Source organism: Athene noctua, chromosome 4 (assembly GCF_965140245.1).
Source record: "Athene noctua chromosome 4, bAthNoc1.hap1.1, whole genome shotgun sequence".
In the NCBI taxonomy this organism is placed as follows: Eukaryota; Metazoa; Chordata; class Aves; order Strigiformes; family Strigidae; genus Athene; species Athene noctua.
Genome location: NC_134040.1, coordinates 30,205,923 through 30,228,032, shown reverse-complemented (window position 1 = coordinate 30,228,032; position 22,110 = coordinate 30,205,923). Strand labels below are relative to the sequence as shown.

The 22,110-nt window shown below is 36.8% G+C and overlaps 2 protein-coding genes across 10 annotated transcripts in view; one reads left to right on the top strand and one right to left on the bottom strand.

The window, feature by feature from the left end:
* Positions 1-100: 100 nt before the first annotated feature.
* Positions 101-8,542, top strand: LRRC66 (leucine rich repeat containing 66). Of its 2 annotated transcripts, XM_074904783.1 has the most exons (4): positions 101-991; positions 3,321-3,490; positions 4,040-4,370; positions 5,798-8,542. In XM_074904783.1, exons 1-4 carry the CDS (start codon positions 496-498, stop codon positions 8,398-8,400), a joined length of 3,600 nt encoding a protein of 1,199 aa, XP_074760884.1. In that variant the 5' UTR covers positions 101-495; the 3' UTR covers positions 8,401-8,542. The 2 variants fall into 2 exon arrangements, with proteins under 2 accessions (XP_074760884.1, XP_074760885.1); XM_074904784.1 differs by lacking the exon at positions 101-991 and having other exon boundaries at positions 3,066-3,501.
* A 6,483-nt stretch (positions 8,543-15,025) lies between these two features.
* The window catches only part of DCUN1D4 (defective in cullin neddylation 1 domain containing 4), a 47,759-nt gene continuing 40,674 nt past the window's right edge, over positions 15,026-22,110 (bottom strand). For 6 of the 8 annotated variants that reach the window (XM_074904790.1, XM_074904791.1, XM_074904792.1 and 3 more), the window contains 3 exons: positions 20,066-20,170; positions 19,431-19,533; positions 15,029-19,320 (listed from right to left, as the gene is read on the bottom strand). In XM_074904790.1, coding sequence (XP_074760891.1) covers positions 19,265-19,320; positions 19,431-19,533; positions 20,066-20,170 — 264 coding nt within the window. In that variant the 3' untranslated portion in view covers positions 15,029-19,264. Of the gene's footprint in view, positions 19,321-19,430; positions 19,534-20,065; positions 20,171-22,110 lie in introns of all 8 variants that reach the window. The other 2 variants (XM_074904796.1, XM_074904797.1) reach the window with 2 other exon arrangements.

The following is a 22,110-nucleotide window of genomic DNA, read 5'->3' as shown; positions in this document are numbered from 1 at the left end:
CTATCGTTCAGAAGTATTATGTGTAAGAATATAGTTTTTCATTAAAGATACATTGTTGTGTTATTGACAGGGAAGTCAGTATTTTATTAACTGTAAGTATGAAGATCATTCCACGTCTGTTAGTCATGAATTGTATCTGGTGGACTTTGCTCGGTGGTAATTGTGTGTGATACCTGAAGCAGAGTTCAAAAGTCTCCATTGTTAGTTCACGAGTTTCTGAGAAGCTGCGTTTCTCGACTGAAGGGCTGGAAAAGAAAGAAAAGGTTCGGATTGTTTTTTGGGAGAGGTGGGGGGAGGGGGAAGATTACCAGTTTTTCAATGTTCTTTCTGAAACATACCTAAGACTCCAAAACTGAATGTTTAAGGCAGAACATTGGTAATGCTTTGGGTGTTTGTTTAGCATAGATTTTTTTTTTTTATGTCAAAATACCGCTTGCCATTTAACTCTTGTTATGCTGAACTTACCATAATTTTTCATTTTACATATAGATAACTATGGATAACTTTCACTTGAGTGTCATAGCTGTGATCCTTTACTTCAGTCTTCCTGGATTAGTGGGAACCAAGTCACAGCAGATTCTTCTTGATACACATCACTATTCAGACTGCCGGTGGGATGGGGAGTTCTTACTGAACTGTTCTTTTACCGGAATATCTACTATTCCAGAAGATGTATTACAAACAGCAATAACAGCTGATTTTAGTTACAATAATATTCAAACTTTTCTGTGCACTGATGGAAGAAATGAGGAACGGATCCTAAAACACCTGAATCTCAGTAACAACCTGATTTCTGAACTCTCCTTAAGCACTTGTAGAAATTTACCTGTTTTGGAAACTCTAAACCTCAATGGTAATGCCATCCACACCCTCACACTGGACATACCTATGCCTGCACATGGGTCTAAAAAGTATAGAAAAGTTGATCATCTCCTACCTGCTTTGAAAGTTTTGTCAGTTGAAAGAAATAATCTTAATACAGTTCCAAGAGGTAAGCATTTCAAAATCTTTTAAGGACTTCACTCCCAAGGGGTAAGTTGGGTTTGGATATGATTTGGTACATCTTACTGAACTCAGAATGCAGCTATCTCATTTAGTTATACTTCAGGTGAGGGAAAGTTCCACCTGTGTGCAAATACAGAGACTGAAGCAAATGGGTTGTTCTGGATTAGGCTGGGGCTTTTATTCAGTCTTTGCAATCGTAATGCCTTATGTCAGCCAAATATAACCAAATTTATCCTCTGAGAGCCCAAGCAGTATTTTTCCTTGTTGTATAGAAAGGGAAGTAAGGATCTTTGGAAGAACACCAGCCTCCCACAACCCAGTCATGAATCTTAACATCAAGAAAATTACGGATAATGAATTTCATACTACCCTTCAGAAGAAAGTCAATACTCTTTGAAATAAAATTTGCTCCGATTTCAGTATTTCACAAAGACAGGAAAATATATTTTGTTTGGTCGAAACAATTTTGCTCTATGCTATCTGACTCCCAACCCAAGTGACACCTTCTAGTAACCAGAGAGGGCTGTAAGGTTTTGACAGACTTTTAGAAAGTGTCACTTGCCAGGCATCATAGCCCCTAGGACAGCCTGTGTCCTCATAAACAATGATTCACATGGTCCAAACAGTGTTTAAATGAAGCAGAAGCTGCAGTATGAGCAACACTATATACTGTTTGCTGAATTTGACTGATCTCTGGTAACATCATCAGATTCATTAGCTCTAGATTTTGAAAATGCGGGGGGTGAGGGGGTGTGTGTGTGTCAAACCAAAACCCACTTATCTCACAAAGTCAGACAAAGGGAAAAATTTTGCACCTATACAGGGTCCTAGAAATTCTGTTTTTCTCAATTTTTTGTACTAAATTCTCTGGCATGCAGGAAACCATTTTGTAGTATCTGTAAAGTTCCCATATAGACAGTATAGAAAAGCTTACATTATAAAATACATTGATGCAGATGTGATTTGTTTTGATAGATAAATATAAATGCACATTATAGAATGCCTCAGTGGGTCAGACAGAACAACCCTTTGCTGTAAGAGACTCAATTTTTAGATGTTAAAAGTCAAATTGCTATGCATCATACTTCAAGTTATACTTAAATCCCATATTCATTTAAATACATGTTCAGAACTTTATTTTCCTCCTCCAAAATACTTCACTAATGTTCTAGTTTTTAAGCTCTGGTAAGAAAACACAAACTGAAGTTCTAAAGCAGAGGACTTTGGCCACAGAGAAACCCTTCTTACAGCTGCCCCCCAACATGTCAGGCTGTTGGCCACTGCTGCCATACTAGTGTATATTTTTGACACAAATTTAGCTGCAGGGAAGCATCCAAACTATAATTCCTCATGCAGGTCCAAGGAAGAATGTATGAGCTGCCAGAACTTCTGGATGCCTTTCCAATCAGCTACCTCGAGTTTCCCTCTGCTTTTCACGATAAACCCAAAGATCAATTACTCAGCAAACAGAACAGCAAACTGAAATAAGAGACTCCCAGTAAAGCAGATGACATGAAGGGCAACATTTTTAAGGAGAACTAGTAGCTTCTCAACAGTGTGGTATGATCCAAAATCACTTTAGAGTGACATTCAGATGCTACAAACTGTGGTGATGCTGTGTGTTCCAGTGCCTGCCTTCCCACTGGAGCTTGCAGGCTGAAGCTTTGGGGGCTGCCTGCCCAGCACCTAAGAAAAATGAGGTATCATCTCCAGCATTCAAAAGGGCTATTTCTGCAAGACAGATGCTGTTGTAACTAGGATATGCCGAAGAATAGACTGTTATGCTTGATAATTCACAGGCAGACTGGCATAAACAACAACATGTTTTTGTTCTCAGTCAGGTTTACATCCTACGAATACAGTTCAAATAATTCCACATACAAAAAGCTTCTGTGATCTTGCAATGGCAATGAATAGGAAATACTGTATCACCTTTTGCATCTCCATCTTTTATTTACAACTAATATATTTGGATTTCATAAACTAAATATATTCTCCAGAGAAGCGTGCTCAAAGCACAGAGATCACAGTCAGAATAATTTTGATGGCATGAAGGAATGTTTCTGCTTTTATAGAGATGTGAATTTTTAAAACATGCATTGATTGTGAATGTATTAACATGCCTGCTGTGGATGCTACGCAACTTTTAGAATGGGACATCCATGAATAGGAAAGGCATAATAACTCAAAGCCGGCAGTCACTCATTGCAAAAGACAGGAATGGAAAGAATTTTGTGGCAAATAATTTTAAAAAGCCACTTGACACAATTGGGAAAACAAGAACATGAAATGTAAAATAGTTTTGTTCTTCCTAGGACTAGGCCTGCTGCAGTCTTTACAAATTGTCCATATGTCATCCAATGGCATACAACAGATTGATGTGAATGATTTTCAAAACTGTTCACAGCTGAAGGACATCAACTTGCAAAACAACAAGATAAGTAAAATTCATCCAGACGCCTTCAGGGATCTCAACAAATTACAGGTTGTAAAGCGGTATGACAGTGGTTTCAATGTTTTGTGTTAATCACCATTAGAGATATTATCAACTATTCAGCATGATTATATTGGTCTTTGATCATTATATTAGTATACAATTATAAAAACTAAAGCAAATGGTGAAAATAATTATTTTTATATAATATATATTTGCTTTTCATATATAGGAAAACACACACTTGTAAATATACAAAATATAACCATAAATTCACCATTTATCTATGTCACAAACCAATCCATAACTGGCTTGAACACATGCATATCCTTTTCTACTTCCCATCTCTTCCATGTTGAGAGCCCTGTGGCTTGCCATTCACAGAGATGTAGTCTACAATGGGAGAATTCTAAATAGACCACAATTTAAACATTCAATTCAAATTTAAAAGCTTAGAACAATATTCTTTAAATACTAACCATATGTATTGTTTCCATAACTGCAAAAGTGCTTGTCTACTAAAATAAATATTATTGTTGATATTGCAATTAGGATTCTGTTGTAAGGAATATCAAATTAATTCTAATTATTTCCAAATAGATTGTGGATCTCCGTGAAAATGCTCTGACAATGCCTCTACCACAGATATTAATCAGTCTGAACTTCTTTCAACTTGAAGTGGATTTGTCAAATAATGCCTGGATATTTAACTGCAGACTAAATGCTTTCACGCATGTATTTAATTTTCTTTTTGACTCTATGAGGAAAAAATTGAGTATTTCATACAATAAATCTGCCACCAACCCACAGAGACCTCTGCTGTATCTTTCAAGCTTCCATTTAAACTGCAGAGACAGTGTTTTGCTCAAGACGGCTGTAATCCCAACAGGGAAGACATTACTGCTAAACTGTGACTTAGACAACACAAGAGGTATGTAAAACAGGGACTCCATCCATATGCTACTAAAATCCAAATGCATGCAGAATGATCACAGAAGTCTGGTTTAAAAATTGGATTTCTAAAGATACCATTTAAAAATAACTGAACAACAATTTATTTCATCCAAAAGTAGTATGTATACCAGTTAGAATATTTGAAAGTCATGTTTCCCAAAAAAAGTCTTCATCTCCATCCTTACATTAAACTAATAAGCGATGCCAACTTATACACAAATAAATTTCTGTAAGTAGTATGTTGCAAATTTATCAGTTAATTTTGGAATGCAAACAAAGGACCGAATAGTGGGGTGGCACTTCAGGGGCATGTAGAAAACCAAGAAGGATACAACAGCATTTCTAGTATTCAATTACAGAAAAATGAAATTAAAGTTTATTTGTAAGGGAAAGGTTTTATATTTCTTCTAAAAAAGTACAGCTACTGTAGCACACAGTTCACTTAGGAAATGAATTCAGCATTTACAAATAATACAGAGCACGTTAAGTACAAGTGACAAAATCTACAGAGCTGACTTCCCATGCAGAAGGAAAACTAAGCCCAAACTTAAGAGTAGAAGGTGTATTTGTCATATGCCATAAGGCAAAATGGTTTAACTCTAATGGACTAACAGCACTATGAGGTAGTAAGGCTTTGCCCTTGGAACACTTTAACCCCAAATGAAAAATACGTAGGGTCTATCAGAAATGTCACCTGCTTTGTCTATTATCAAGGAAAGTCATGGAAACCCTGCCCATGGGATTAAAATCAACACACTGGATTGAACCAAAACTTAACCGGGAATGCAAGCAGACCCAAACGCAAAGGTGTACATACAACCTTAAACATATCCCAAAAGCCAACAACCAGCCATGGCCTACACTAGCTAAAGTTTGGAAGAATTGCTTGGTAGATACAAATATCCTTGGTTTTCAAACCTTTTTGCTGCAGTTAAAGCAGTAAGTACAGGAAAACCACACTGGTCAAAACACTGACAGTTAACTAGTGAGGTTTTATTTCAATTGCACACAGTGACCACAGCCATGCTAGAGAATAGCTGGCTATAAATAGGGATCTTCCACCAGGGAGATCAGATGTTTCTAGTACGTTCCAGAACATACTTAAGATAGTGTCAGTGACCACCTCCCTCATGCCATTTTTCCTATGGGATCTTAATAGCAGACTTCACATGTACTGTGTTTTAAATGGGGGAGGGGGGGGACACCCATATAATCGTTTAACAGATACTTGGTACCATGTAAAGTGACTATGGATGCACAAAACCAAAATGGATTTTATAATAGTTAAAATTATCAAAGATAGGTCATAGAAAAGTCAAGATAGGTAAAGGAATAACTTGACCCTGCAAGCCAAGTATCCTATGGTTTTAAGAAAAATTTAATTTGTACTTCCTTTTATTTCAGGTAATGGAATCTCTTGGTGGACACCTAAAGGCAGAATTTCAAAAGATAATAGTCTTCCTCACATGACACTGGGTAAAATGAATAATTTAGTGATATACAATGCTGAGGAAACTGCTGAAGGGCTATATTCGTGTATTTTTACTACAAGAAAGAAGAAACATCTCATTTACAATGTACAGGTGAAAAAAAGGGTTTCAACATTTTTGGTTAGAAAAACTCGGGACACTAACACTGTTTTTAGACAAGGAAGAACACAGCAAGACCTTGCATTGGCTGTCTGCCTCTCAGTGCTCATTACATTTGTTTGTGCTTTTTGTCTGGGTGTTTTTGCTAGACCCTACCTTGTGAGCCTGTGGAGACTCATGCACAGGAACAAAAATTCTAGTTCAGAACATACATGTTCTAATCAAGCTTTTTCAGCTGAAACCTTGAGCAGAGAGTGCTCTGCAAGGAAATCTACAAATACGCAGTGTAATCTGTTCATTTGTGATGAGAATTCTTCAAGAAACACATGCATTTTTCCAACAGAAACTTCTGCTTTGCATGAAAATGTCACTGGTAGCAGTATATATGCACCAAATACTGGAGAAGAGTACCAGAAACCAATCAATGATGAGATCAATGTGAAGAAAAAACCAGTGTTTTCAGACCACAAAACTAGTACCAGCAATGATGAAAATATAAATGTAGATGATAACAGACTATTTTCTGGAAGGATATATTACAAGAACAGCAATGAAGTAACACCAAGAAAATTAATGAGTGATGACATTTCATTACAGAAAGGTTCAAAATATGCAAATAATGAAGACTCAGAGAAGAGCAGGTTCCCTTCCATGCCCAGGAGATTGAATGATGACTCTTACTCAAGTCACACTGACTCTTCAGATTTAGATTTATCCTTCTTGGGAGGAACTGGCTTTCTATCTTCCACAATACAAATGCATACAGTTGCACAAGATTCTAGGAACAGCAAGGTAAGCAACAACTCTGGTCTGCTGCAGTCTGAAATCACAAAGGCTACACCAGATTCTCCTGAAAGAAAAGGTATCGTTTCACATAACGAACGCACGAGCGCTACAAAATTTATGCCTGGAAGACAAAGCTGTGATGAACAACTCGGTCTAAAAAGCAACATAAACATAACCCATGATTTTATTTTACCCAGTAGCTGCAAGAGAGATACAAATATTGAGAATTTAAGTGTCTACCAACCAGTAGAAAACTCTCCTCTTACAGAGTACAACTGCAAAACAGAACATACAAATGAAAAAGATGCTTCAGCAGACATATTTGGTGACAGTTCTTCAGATGAAGGGACTCCATTCACAATGAGTGACTGTAGTTCTTTAGCAGACTTTGAACTGGAACCTGATGTTACTGACAACCTGCCAGTCTGTCAGTCATCATTAGAGGAAGCGGATATCAACAGTGGAACTGAATCCTCAACACTGCCAGGGTCTCCAAACAGTGCTGCTGAACTTCAGCATACCGGGAAAAACGAAGACAAAAACAATGTGTACTTTGAAACCACTATTAATTACGGATCAGATACCATCATGCCTGAAACAGCATCACCTTACACTGATGAATGTAGTGACCATGGAAGCATGTCAGATTCAGACACAATTCGTTCTTCAAGTCAAGAAGTTCCTGATACATTTGATTATTTTACTGAGAAAGAGTCAACAGTGCAAAACTCTATTTCTGATTCTCTCCACAATCAAAATACAGATTTTGGTAATCCGTTACTTTCATTAAAACATTCTCCCACATATGACACAGATATAGAGAACATTCCTGAAGAGGTTGAATTGCAGCTGTCTCAGTTTCCCATTGAACCTCAGCATTCCCTCAGCTTCACTCCCACTGAACAAAAAGAAAATGCACCAGAGAGAAGCACAGACGAGCACACAGAGAAGAACTCCTCTGAAAAGAATCATGATGAAGGGGACATAACCTTAAGAAGAAACATGAGTACATTTGAGGATGATGATTTTATTTTTGCTCGCATTGACACTGGTTTGAATGAAATTGTTAAAAAAACATCACTACCGTATTCCAGCAACGAGTCATTTCTTCAGTCTCTGCCTGAACACACAGCTGAAAAACATTTTACAGTTATTACAGAGAAAGATGACTTGCTACCACAGGGGAAGCAGGCAAGCACAACTAAGACTTGTATAGATAAAATGCAAAGAGGTTTTAATGAGCAAAACTGTGATAGATACACAGAACTACAGGATACCAGCAACTGTAGTCTGCCTGAAGAAACACAGTCTTGCAGTCTTACAGATGATTTGCTGCACCTTCACTATTTTCAAAAAAACCAATCCATCTTCCACACAGTAGATCATTTCCAACATGATCAGAACAATGAGGATGCATATTCCTTCTCAGTCCCACAAGGCTTCTTCAATGAAAGCACACAACATAGTTCATGTTCTTTCCCACAAAAAACTACAGGAAATACATCGTCCAAAAGCACCGAATCCAGCAAGACGGAGGATGATACTACTTTAACAGGACTGGAGAACAATGCTACAACAGCTGTCAACCTCCAAAATTCAAGTGAAAAACTCAAAGAAGTCAGACCAATTTAGGAGCCAGTTTTTTGTTAAGAAGAGCATTTGATGGATTTGCTAATGTTTTGCAAAGCAGAACAAACATCAGTAGTTGAGACACAAAACTGTAACACTAAGCTCTCACATAGCTGTCATATAGTAGGTGCAAAAGTGATCATGTCTTAAAATGAAGTGTGTAGCTTTCAGTAACTGTTAAATACCATGGATTGTTCTTGGTTAGGTTCCCACCCCCCCACCCCCCCAGTACAACTATCTATCTGCCTTTAACTTCAGAAAATCCAAGTTATGGAACTAGATGTCAAGGTTTTAAACCCAGCCAGCAGCCAAACACCATGCAGCCGCTCGTTCACCCTCCCCTGCCCAGGGGATGGAGGCAAGAACTGGAGGGGTAAAGGGAAACTCATAGGTTGAGATAAAAACAGTTTAATAATTGAAATAAAACACAATAACAGAAAGTACAAAGAGGTAATGCACAATGCAATTGCTCACCTCCCGTGCTGACTGCTACACAGCCTGTTCCTGCCTAGAGATCTCAAAAGACCAAGATTCTGCAATTGCAATCGTAGAAGTGAGAGAAAACCCCCTACTTTCCTGCCACCCCCTCCTTTATATATTGAGCATGATGTTATATGATACGGAGTATTTCATTGGCCAGTTTGGGTCCAGTGCTCTGGCAGTGCTGGGGCCTCTTGTACACCTGTGTGTGGGCAGGACATGGGGAGCTGGAGAGTCCTTGATCTCAACCGAAACATCAGTGTATTATCAACATTCTTCTCATACCAAATCCCATACTGAATTCAAAACAGAGCACTATTCTAGCTACTAAGAAGAAAAATTAACTCTATCCCAGCAGAAACCAGGACACTAGACTTAACAATGAGATGCAGAAAACCTGCATCCATCCAGTTTAAAAACACCGTAATTCCACAGGGTAATTCAGGCCAGAAGCCACGGACTTTTGTTTAGAAGGGTATTTGTAAAACAAGAATAGATTTTATGGAACAACTCTAGGATACTCAAATGAGTAAACTACACAGTAGTTATAACTGATAATAAAGCTTTTGTTGTAATTATAAATTGTATATTTATAATTATAAATTGTAATTATAAAAAGAAATATATATTTACTTTCTCATTATTGTTGGTACCAAGATATTAGTTTCCCTTAGAATTCACCTCTAATATGCACCGTTTTGTTTCTCTTCATCTAAAATAAATGTGACACTGAAATTATCATTACATTATTACTATTATTGCATTTCCCTGTGGGACTCACCCTATACATTGAAATAGTACCATCTTCTGCTTTTTGAACCAAATTTGTGAATTAAGCGTCTCTGAATTCCCCCAATTTTGCAGAGATAGGAAGAGTCCAAGCAGTATTCAATTAAATTTAAAAAAAAAAAACTTTTTAACTTGGCAAAACATAGAGAGTAACAAAATCATTATTTCTCAGAGAAACAGAATAGAATTCAAACCTTGCAGAAAAGTGAGTTATGGAGATCTAGCTACTGATGGGACATCACCTGTAGTTTGCAGATACAATGATGTGGGAAGGGTAATTTGAAAAAAGACAACCTACTACTACTAAGCTGTAATTCCCTATAGAAAAGGATCCTATACCCACTTCAGAATTTTACTGAGAGGGGCAAAACAAGAGCAGCTCAAAACTACTGTGTTAGAATATCAATGGCTTGATACACAGTAACTTTTTCTATGACAAATGATAACAAATGCAAGATACAATTTTCTCTGAATATGGCCCAAGGCCCTTTTAACATACACAGCATCATTGATGTAATCCTTGAAGGGGAATATCACAAAGGGAAACACACCCAGGGTCCCAGAAAATACAGGAGGCTGGTCAGCAGCTCTGGGAAAATTCCATTATGAAGACACAATTCACTAAAAACACTAAATAGAGGGACCACATTTCAATTCTGTGAGATGAGGAGCACATCCAGTGGCACAGTACATCTTTGAAACTATCTTTAAAGACAAAACCACTAAAGAACAAAGAGATGCTGACAGAAGCTAATAATTTTTGTTAGCTTCATATAATTGGGAATAAAAACGAGTATTGCGAAAAACTTGAGGCAAGTAAAAGCAACTGAAGACCAACACATACTATTTGATCATTTGAAAAATATTTTAACACCTTGAGCTCCTTTTAAATAATTGTTTTACACATCTAACATCACAATTATCACTTATATATTTACTGAGCCAAGTCACTTATGCATAGATCTCTTATTGGTTTGTTTTGGGGTTTTCTCGCCGATTTTCTCAAAATCCCTACCATAACTCAGGATAGATTATATGGCAGTTTCAGGTAGGTGCTCCATGGATTTATCCAGGTCACCACAGTGTTTGCAAATAACTGCACTCAGTAACATCTGTAATTCAATTACAAACAATGCATCTGCTGTCACACACACATCTCCTTGCTTTCCACTTAGTTCTTGGAAGATTTCTGTTCTTTTTGCTCCAGTACTCAGTAGTATCTAAATTGCTAACTAAGAAGTTTTTTTAAGAGCAAGTACAAGCTTCATTCCTTTGGTAGGAGTCCACTCAGAAACGAAGGATGAGATCATCTTCTGAAGAAATTGATAATTTGTCATCCAATTATTTATGAGTTTAAGGGTCTGATTTTGTTTTCTGTTTTTCAAACACAGGAAAAAGTTTTATATATTTAACTGTCCAGAACTGTTGATGCAGTCTGAGTAGACAAGAACTGAATGACAAAACACTCAAATCTGCAAAAACTACAGCATTCCCAGAAATATTAAAAATATAGTAACTCTAAAATAATGTTTCCCAATACATCGAATTCCTTGATTCTGTAAATGTCTGTAAATATTACACCCTGGTTCTACTGCAATTTTTCTCTCCTAATCCCCACACAGTCATGTAATGCCTTGGCTTCTACTGAATTTAAGGCTGCTGTTCTCAAAGAACAGTGTGTGACATAAAAACCAACCGTGTTTTTAGAAGCTGTCTAAAAGTAAAGAACCGGGTAATTTGAGTGTGATTCCTCACACGAAAAGCTACATAGCCACTAGGAGCAGAAAACAGAACTGTATTTCCTCACCACCAGTGCTTTTCTTAACACCCATAACCATCTTTCAGTAAAGCTCATTATACATGGAAGTTACTTGTGGCCAAAGCGACTTTAAAAATGGAATACATAAAAAAGTGCAGACTTGCTCCTTATGGTATACACGAGTCTTCAAACACTGTGTTGACAGATCTCTCCAAGGTCTGTCACCTTTTGGCTGTACCAGCTACTAACAAGAAATCTAACTACATAAGCAAGCCAATTTCATGAGTCATGGGAAAAAAAAAAAAAAAAAACAACTATCTGAGTGACTCCATTGATGTCTTTTACACAGCAATGTTTTGTCATTTGTTTCTGCTACAGTCCAGCAGGCTTTCAAAATATATACTGGAAACTTATTTTCTCATCTTTTTTCTGACTATGGAAATGTTGCAGTAGTAATGCAGACAGTACACACTAATTGTGAGAAGCTGTGAGTTTTCTAAGTCTCCCTTTATGCCATAAAGTTACAGGAAAAGGTTATCTGCTCTTCTCATCAGAGAAAATAAATTTGCTCCTTCATCAAGAGATTTTTAACATGTGAAAAGTACTTCATTCTACTGTCAGAATATTGCAGATGTTCTGTCTCAAACTTACCTTTGGATTTCTGCCTGATCTTGCACATTTCCTTTGCTACTGATCAGACATTTATCACCTGTTAATTCAAACCCAAACACTCAGCTGCTTTTCCTTCATACTAGTTCCTTACTTCATTAGCAATTGCTCTTAAAGCTAATACAAAACCTTTTACACATCTTCTGTGGCTTCCAAGCAGTACTCTTCACACTCTACTCCTCTCCATTTATCCTATTTCTCCATGCCCTTCTGTACATGGTAGCTACACAGTCCCCCACTCAGCAACTCCAAGATTTTATCCATTCACTTTTCTTCACATTTTGGCTGATATCCATTATAGTTTGTTTGCACTGAAAACTTGACTGGTTTAGTTGCTTTCATCACTGAGAATTTTCTAGAACACCCATACTAGTAGAAAACCAGTTGCAGTTATAAAAGTATGTGTACATTATACAGACACCACCATATTTTTTTTTCCCCTTGCATAGAAGTTACAATTGCAGAAATGTGTAACTGCACCTGGTCTAGAGATGTTGAAACTTCTTTACTTTCCTCAGTAACTTCAGGTAGCAAAACTTCTGGTAAGCCTTACGTTACTATCACAGTCGACAGTGGGTAAACAGACCAAGTCACAGAATAGACTCAATAAAAAAGGTGGCTGAGAGCATGCTGTATGTATTCATAAATGAAGCATGAGGAGGCAGCCAAGAGGATGCCGGTAACAGTCTAGGCACACCCTTCTCACAGAGCAACATCATGCTGAGCTCCAGGGTTGACAGGACATAGTATCCCTCATACAGTGAATCAGTATAGGAAAAAATACTGAAGTCTTTAGAGTACATCAAAAACTTCAGATACAGTAATCACAATGGAACAAAGCTCTCATTTCCAAACACATATTTATGGTACTTTGGTAATTATCAAGTTGTTTGCTCTAGGTACAAAGCATTTCACTCTCTCCAAATATGCTGATAACTGGGCTGGAAAATAACGAATATAAAGGACGTTCACACTTAATCTACATATAATTAACATCAGAAACTATCTGGGTAATAGTATTAGAGTCTTCATAGCACAGAAGACTGTGACTCACCCCATCTATAGGCTACATTCTGAGAACTGGTGAAGGCAAGTCCAGCCTTCATCACCAACATGAACCTAATGAAGAATGGCTTCTCTGGAACAGGCTCCACATTACAATATTCTAACTGCAACATAAACACATTCAACTTTACATAACATTTTAAGTCAAGAGCCTTAGGACTGGTAGCTCAAATAGTGCAAAATATTTTAAAAAATTATTGTGAAGTCTCTTATAAGTCAAATAATTTAAAAACTTTTCTAAAAAGTAAGAAAAGAACAAGTGTTTAAGGTCACGAACAGACCCTAAGATCAAAATATTACCACATTTAAATACTACTAAACTGGTCTTTTCTTCCAGAATTTTATTTGAGTACCTTAGAGAGAATTTTCTTAAGCATACACTTTTAGAAATCACAGTATCACAGAAGGGTTGAGGTTGGAATTTATCTTTGGAGGTTATCTAGTCCAACCCTCCTGCTCAAGCAGGGCCACTTAGAGCTGGTTGCCCAGAATCATACCCAGATGGCTTTTGCGTATCTCCAAGGCTGGAGACTCCACAACCTCCCTGGGCAACCTGTGCCTGTGCTCGGTCACCCTCACAGTCAAAAATGGTTTCCTTGTGTTCAGATGGAGCCTCCTGTGTTTGAGTTTGTGCCCACTGCCTCTGGTGCTGCCACCAGACACTGCTGAAAAGAGTCTAGCTCTATTTTCTTTATACCCTCCATTCAGGTATTAATATACATTAGCAAGAACAGCCCCAGCACCTTCTCTTCTCCAGGCTAAACAGTCTCAGCTCTCTCAGCTTTTCCTCATAGATAGAAGCTCCAGTCCCTTCATCATTTTGTGGTCCTTTGCTGGACTCTCTCCAGTATGTTGGGGTGCTGCTGGTACTGGGGAGCCCAGAACTGGACACAGGAATCCAGATGTGACCTCCCCAGCACTGAGCAGAGAAGGATAACCTCCCTTGGCCTGCTAGCAATACGTTTATCTAATGCAGTCCAGGATACCTTTTGCCTTCTTTGTGGCAAAGACACATTGCTGGCTCATCTTCAACTTGGTGTCCATCAGGAACCCCAGTCCCTTTTCTGACAAGCTGCTTTCCAGTTGGGAGGCCCCCAGCGTATACTGGTGCATGGGGTAGCTCCTCCCCAGGTGCAGGACCCTGCACTTCTCCTTGTTGAACTTCATGAGGTTCCTGTCAGCCCCTTTCTCCAGCCTGTTGATGTCCCTCTGGATGGCAGCATGACCCTCCAGTGTGACAACCTACTCCTCCCAGTTTGGTGTCATCAGCAGACTTGCTGAGGGTGCTGCATGCTCCATCATCCAAGTCATTAATGAAGATGCTGAACAGGACTGGACCCAGTATTGACTTCTGGGGTACAGCACTAGTTACTGGCCTCCAACTACACTTTGCACTGCTGACCACCACCCTCTGGGCCCTGTCATGCAGCCAGTTATCCATCTACCTCACTGTCCACTCATCCAGCCATACATCAACAGCTTCTCTACAAGGACCTCATGGGCCTAAAAACCTGTGTTGAGATGAGCGGGTAAATCAAGCTTCTTATAAAATCATGTCTTAAGAGACATTCCTGATCAAATTGACTTTTTTTGTTGAAATCTTTTGTATTACAATACTGTTTCACACCCACACACTCCATATCAAACATACCTTTTTTCCAACAAATTTTGAAATACTGATTTACCTTACTATTAGAAATAAGGATGACAACATTACACATATAAGTTCTCTGCTACTAAATGATAAAGGTTGCCAGCTGAAATGATGCATGTTCAGATATGAGAATTTCTGAAGTATGAACACAGAAAAATCTGAAGTCATTTGCTGAAACCAACACAAATACTGTTTATTTGTGGGATGCCATTGTACATCAACACCAGCAAAAGACCTAAAAAGCAACTGGATGAACTCATGTTAGGTGGCATAACAGTATTTTCATTAGGTTGTGAGTCACAGGAGTTTAGTACACCTTATTTATGTAATATCCAAATAACTAAGACATAAAGCAATCATAGTTACAGGTTAACTGCTGTTCCTGCAACAGCAGTGTCAGTAGGTACTATTTTGTGACAACACATGTACACACATACACACACACACGGGAGGGGGGGGGGGAATTAAAAAAATTTAAAAAATATCAAGCTGAGTTTTGATCTCAATTACAGACAACAAACTATTCAGTTGGTGGATGGATTCTATACACTTTTACAGCAATAAGGACAAAATATAAGGCCTAGAAAGAGGTATTTTAGCAGTTATAATTAAAACCAGGGCACAAGCTAACCTTTAAAGCTGTCTATATGAATTCCAAGAGTATTAAACAATTTGTTAGACTTGTGACCAAGGGTCAACAGAAATCTGGGAAAACCTTAACACAACTGAAATCCATTTCTTGCTCTCCAAAAAATAAGTTAGGAACATTAACCAAGTAGCAATGAGCTGTAACTAATTTTGATCGTGTGAGCATATTTGTGATAAAATAAAATGTATGTATTTGTGGTAAAATGAGAGGACTCCAGTCCTCTACAAATGTTAGAAAAGGCTACACAAAGGTAACCCAAATACCTACTGTAGCTTAAAGACAACCTTAAATAGGTTTTAACTGAAAACTCAAGTACATAAAAGGATTCCAATAAATTCCATCCACGTCTGCTTCCTTTTCTTGAAAAAAGATGAAAAGTTAAAAAAGAGTAACACAGAATCAGTATTTTAAATATTATTCTACTGTAGAATGAAAGTTAATTTTTGGAAAGTTTCAGTTACTAATATTCATAAAAACACAGAATCATTTAGGTTGAACAAACTTTAAGATCATAGAAGTGCAAAGAGCTTCAAATATTTGGCATCTATCAACTCAAAAGTGTCCAATGCTATCGTGTTTTGATGCTGTTTTCCTTTCACTAACTGGCTTTCCACTTTACATCTCCCAAGCATGAATAGCACGTAGATCATCAAGTTTCTGCTATAAAGGACAGTAATAGTACACCAGAAAGATTAGCATAAGACCCATGACACTTCTGCCAGAATGACCTCTCAGTGTCTTGTCTAAGAAGTCAACGTATTCTGTATATCACTTTTCAAAAGGAAAAAAACCCCAAACAACAAAAACCAACAGAAAACCTACATCAACTGTATGACAGTGTAACAAACAAAAGAGCAAACACCAAACTTATACTAAAAACAAGGTAAACCGAGGAGCTTAGTTAAGTTTCCACAATTATTTAAAAGTAAGAATTCTGGAATTTTTCCAAAATACAAGAGCTGGCAATATTACGATCCTCTGCTTATCAGCATATATAGCAAAAACAGAAGGATGGGTATCACAGGGAAGTTTATCAAGCCATACGAGTCCATTTTAGTCGATTTGTTCTTTATAAATGTCAGTAAAGCTGTCTACTAGCTGTAATTGAATTTGTGGTTTATTTTATGGAGATGTTTATAAAGCAGCTGAAGACTACAGATTCATCCTGCTTGCAAGTGGAAGAAAAAAAATTTGCAGCATCTAGCTGATTCAATTCCAAAAACATTCTTCCTTTCCATCACTCCAGATTATTTTTACCCAAAGAAAAAATGAAGAGTTTGTGTACTTATACAGCATGAGTACCTTCTGAGGTTTCTTTTCCTCTGTTTTCTTTGCTTTTTATTAAATTTTGTACTGTGATAAACGTTAGCAGAACTTGGAAAAAGAGCACCTGGTTAAGCCGAACAGATTTCTGTTGACCCTGTTGTATGAAAGTTATACCTATAACAGTAATAGATTAAAAGTGTCTTTGGCTCTTGCTTCCATTATTGGAAGACAACTTATTTGTGACACACAAAACCTTTTATGCAAACCTTGTATTTGTTGCAGGATTCATGCCAATTTGTGCTCAAGAGTTTTGTAAAGTCAGCAACTAGCTTAACATTTAAGAAAATTACAGAATTTCACTTAAAATCTTAGCAACCACACTTTAGCCAAATGTTAAAAGTTATATTGCTTCTGAGTTCATTCTTTTAAGAACTAAATCAGCAGGCTCCACTGATATTTCCTTACAATTATACTATGGTAATATACACATTTACATCAGAATTCTTAATAAAATGTGTGTGTCTTAGTAAGAGGCTTATTGTAAACTTTAAATACCACACTCCACTGAATTAATTTCTTGTGCAAACTGGCAAACATGGAATTAAGGTTATGCGTATTAGTACAGGAGAAAGCAATGACTATGTATCTTTTATCACTATTATCTTTAAAGAGTGCTATTTAGTGTCATGGAAATCCAAACATTATTATTTCACGGGAAAGGTAGTATTTTCTTCTTCACATCATGAAATTCTAGTTTTGTATATTTATGTATATACAAATATACACAAACACACACTAACAGTTTTTGTCTTTGGCAGCTGAGTTTGACAAACAAAAACCACCACCACACAGATTTGAACACAAATGACCACTTGTAGCACCACGATTACAACTTCCTGGTCCAGGGCAGCAAACTAATGTGCTTTTGCTAAACTAGGCTTAATCCTGAAAGTGGTTAAGTTAATGACAGTTGTTCCTGACTTCAGTGATGGCAGAAGAGGACCTTCAATACAGCTGAAAATTTCACATTCAAACCTAAAACACTTTACCCGCACTTCCCCTAGATTGCATTCTAGAGAAATATTAAAACTGCCGATAACGTAAAATAGTTCTACAGAAAATGAATGTTATTCTTTGTTCCAAAACATTCACTGGCCCTTTTTTGTTAAATGCTCTGTGAATCAATATGGAGCATTTTAATAAATCCTTAGGGACCAAAGTTTAATAGCACCGGATACTTCAAGGACCTATTTATAAAAATCCAACACTAACGTTACTTAATAAGGAAGGGTAAGGCAAAGACAACATGACAAAATTACAGAACTTAAAACATCATTCCATTCACTCGTTTTCCCCAAAATCATCACTAGAACGGTCATATGCAGATTAACAAATGAGTGAAATAGGCAGTGGTCCCTACTAAAAGTACTGTCATTTAATGCTGGTGTTTAACATGCCCATTGCCTGCAATGGACATTCTGCTAGGAAATTCCAATCCCCAGCATGAAAAAAAAGTAATGTTTTGACTATTTGATATCAGATTTTTAATTACTTAGAAACACTAAGTTAGAGACCCTGGGAAAGACTAATGTTACAAAGAGACCCCAAATCTATATTATCTATGTGCTAGGGCTAAGCAGACTTTATTCCCCAAACCACTAATTTTAGCTAGAACTTTCAATTTCACTAGATCGCAACATAGACCAAACACTCTTGGTACACCAAAAATTAAAAGGAGTATGCCAAAGGCAATTTACGAAAGTCTAAAACCCATTTTTAAAAGGTACTTTAATTTGTTCATTTGTACCTGTAATGACTACTGCAGTTTTAACATTAAAAAGTCAGTACTTTTTTCTTCAAATGGAAATCATCTGCGGCATGTACAACTATTACAGTGGTTTAATATTTATATGTATATATATATTTTTTTTTTTTTTTTAAGACACCAATGTTTCATTCCTATTAAGCAATAGGTCAGGTTTGGCGAATTCCGCTGAAGGAAGTCACAGCATGTCTTCTCCACTCAGAGACTGGCATCTCAATAACATTAAAATTGACAATAGTTCTTCACATAACTATGTCCAAGCAGTGTGTTCATTTCATTTTCTGAAATGCTACATTTGAGACCAAAAGAAAAACAAAATAACTGAAGTTTGAAACATGTAAGTGATGACTAGAAATATGCCACAGAATTATTTTTACAATACATTTCTGCAGAAATAATCCCTAGGTGAAGCTTTTTTTTTTATACACATATACAAAATTTAGACAGCAATATACACATAATCACAGTGAAGACGCTGGCAAGTTCACCAATTTGTAGTGTAAATACAAAATGCAAAGCAGCCTTCAAAGAGAACAATGCTACACAGCAAGCATAGCTAGCTTGTTAAATAGCAAACACCAAAAGGTCCCTGCAAAAGGGATGCAGTGCAAGAAAAGCAGCATGCACTTTGATACAAATAGCAGTTTATGGCTAATGGTTGACATTACTGTGGTAACAGTGACTCTTGAGTGGCTGTGCATAGTTAAACTCCTATGTCATCTGTTTTCCTTTATACCATTCCACAAACTCATCCAACAACACTGGCCCTGTAGAGAGATCAAATAACTGTATTTTACAAAATTTTGTAAAAGGACACTGAATGATTAAGCTCAGAGAAATAAATTATTTTAAAACACCAACATATGGTAGTACTTACAGGCTCCATCTTCATCATAGTTACTGAGGTCAAGGTTAATTGTTCTGCTGAATTCAAGAACATTACACCATTGGTCCTTATTGATAACTTTGTATTTTGATTGCTGCTTAAGGCAAGAAACAGAAATTACTAAAATATATTTTAAACTCCCTCAAATTCTGATTTTCTCACAGAAAATTTAAACCTTGTGATAAATTATGCAAGAAACAGAAATTACTAAAATATATTTCCAACTCCCTCAAATTCAGATTTTCTTACAGAAAACTTAAACCTTGTGATAAATTATTTTTTGCCACATAAAACTAAACAGGATTAAAGAAACCACTAAGTAGTTAAAGTAATGTTGAATAAATAATGTTTCTGATTTTATCTTTTAGTGAACAAACAATACAGCAATAAAATGAAGTCCAAAAGCAAATCAAAGACATTCTATACTTTGTCCTGCATTAAATAAACCTTAACAGCATTGGCATTTAGGGAAAAGGAAGAAAGGAAAAATAGCAAGTTACAAGTGCTGCTTTGGGGGTTAGCATATTAAAAATCAGGACAAAAAATTCCTAGCTGTTCCTTCCACCTTTAGTTAAAAGTACCAGAGAAGACAGTTCAAAAAACTAATTCCTTTTCAAACTTCATACCTCTAGAAACTGGTGAAATACTGGAAAAAGGGACCATGTTTTTCCTAAAAGAAGGCCCAACATACACTTGGCAGTATTGATATCTAGGCTGCGCTGGTCCTTTTCCTGCATAAAAAGGAAAAGGTCAGAAATGAAAAAAAGAGATTGATTTCAGGATTTTTCACTTCCCCCATTGCCTGCACTACTGCTCACCCATACATAACAGCAGTATCTAACAGCGGTTTTTAGTAAAATACAACTTCCTAGTAAAATTTCCTTCTTCATAGCTAATGGCTTGCTGTACAGAGATGCTGCTTTCTATACACTTTCCAAAAAAACTGTCACCACTATTGCAGATGAGGTGTACAATCCTGTTTGTGACTTCAGACCTTTCTAGAAAGCAACAGCTATTATAGCCATACCCATGTTTGCACATATGCCTCTGCATAGCCATACGTCTCTTAAAATAGTATTGTTGCACATTATTTCCTGCAGTATTCTTACAACTACATAAACTGTCAGCAGATAGTTAAGTAGCTATCTAGTAACTCTGACTACGCAAGAGTGAGCCAAGGAAGTTCTTTGTTCTGTTATTCTACTGACTGTATGAAATTCAGATTAAAATAATCATAAAATGAGCAGAGGGAACATAAAACACTAGCACATGGAGATCCCTCTCAGAACTGTCCCAGTTTTAGTTCAACATAGCAGCAGCATATTAAGGCTGAGGAGGTGATTTGTTTGTTTCTGCCAAGGAAAAGAAGCATCATCTGTACCCAGCCGATTCATTACATCTAATGATTTTCATCAAAAAACAAAAAAACCACCCACCCTTTTATGACATGGTTATAGCATTAAGCTACAAATGCATTTTTGTGTTAATATCAAATAGTTCTAAAAACTAATCCATTTTCCAAAGTCCATCACACCTCTGTCACAAACACCTTTAGGCAGAAATCATACTGCTGGGGGAATACATTTTATTTTCCATACTGTTTACACTCTGAATTCTTTCCACACACTCAAGTGTTAATGAAATCAGGCTCTGTTGCCTTTACTTTGGCCATGCTGTTTTTACCTACCTTACATTGTTAATTTTCTATATTCTCCATCTCCAACTACTGTTCAGTACAAAGTGTTCAGATAAGCCCTTTACAACCCCCTCCAACTTCCTAATGGCACATTTGCCATGACAGATGCTCCAATTTAATTCTTAACATACATCCCAAATACTTACATACTCTTTCCTAGATACAGTGGAAAGAATGTATTTACAAACTTCTGTAAATTTCAGTATTTGTTTTACATTGGTGATAGACTGTCTGACATTTTTTTCCCCCCAGTATTTCAGATAAAAGACCTACTTAAGCTATGAAATACATGCATCTATACGTTCTCAAACTTGGCAGTAACAATGGCAAACAGGGAGTGAGGAATGTATTTGTGTTTAATACCAACATATGGTGTTTTAATTTTCTTAAATCCATGCTGATTTAAATTATGCATGCCAATAAAACCTCGATGATGCTTATTGACAAACTAACTCTATATACCAAATCACAAAGGACGCTTTCAAAAATTCTCTTAAAATTTCAGAAGTTTAGACAAGTGTTTTTTGCCATGGAGAACTTCCCTGAAATGATTACCCTTAGGATGGAAATGATACAATCATCTGAAACAAAAAACAAAACTCCTCCCATCAGCTTTTTTCTATCAATCACTTCAATTATTCTGATAAAAACTGTGTACAGATTCATCTGTACATCTAGATAAATACATAAGCCTTTGACAGCATTCATTTATATTCTTACTGGATGTCATTCTCCTACAGACTTACCTTGGCTCCACAGTATTAAAAGCTCAGTAACTCTATTAATCTAATATTGTTTTGACAATTTCCCTGTTGATATGCCTTTGACTTGCAGTTCTACAACCTGGTTTTTTTTTTCCTCACAAATGATGTCACAGCATCTGTGTCTCAATGTTTAAATTATTTTCCAAGTCTACTGTTTGTCACATCAATTTGGTGCCTCTTGAGAAAACTCCACCCGCTATCCTCTTTTTAG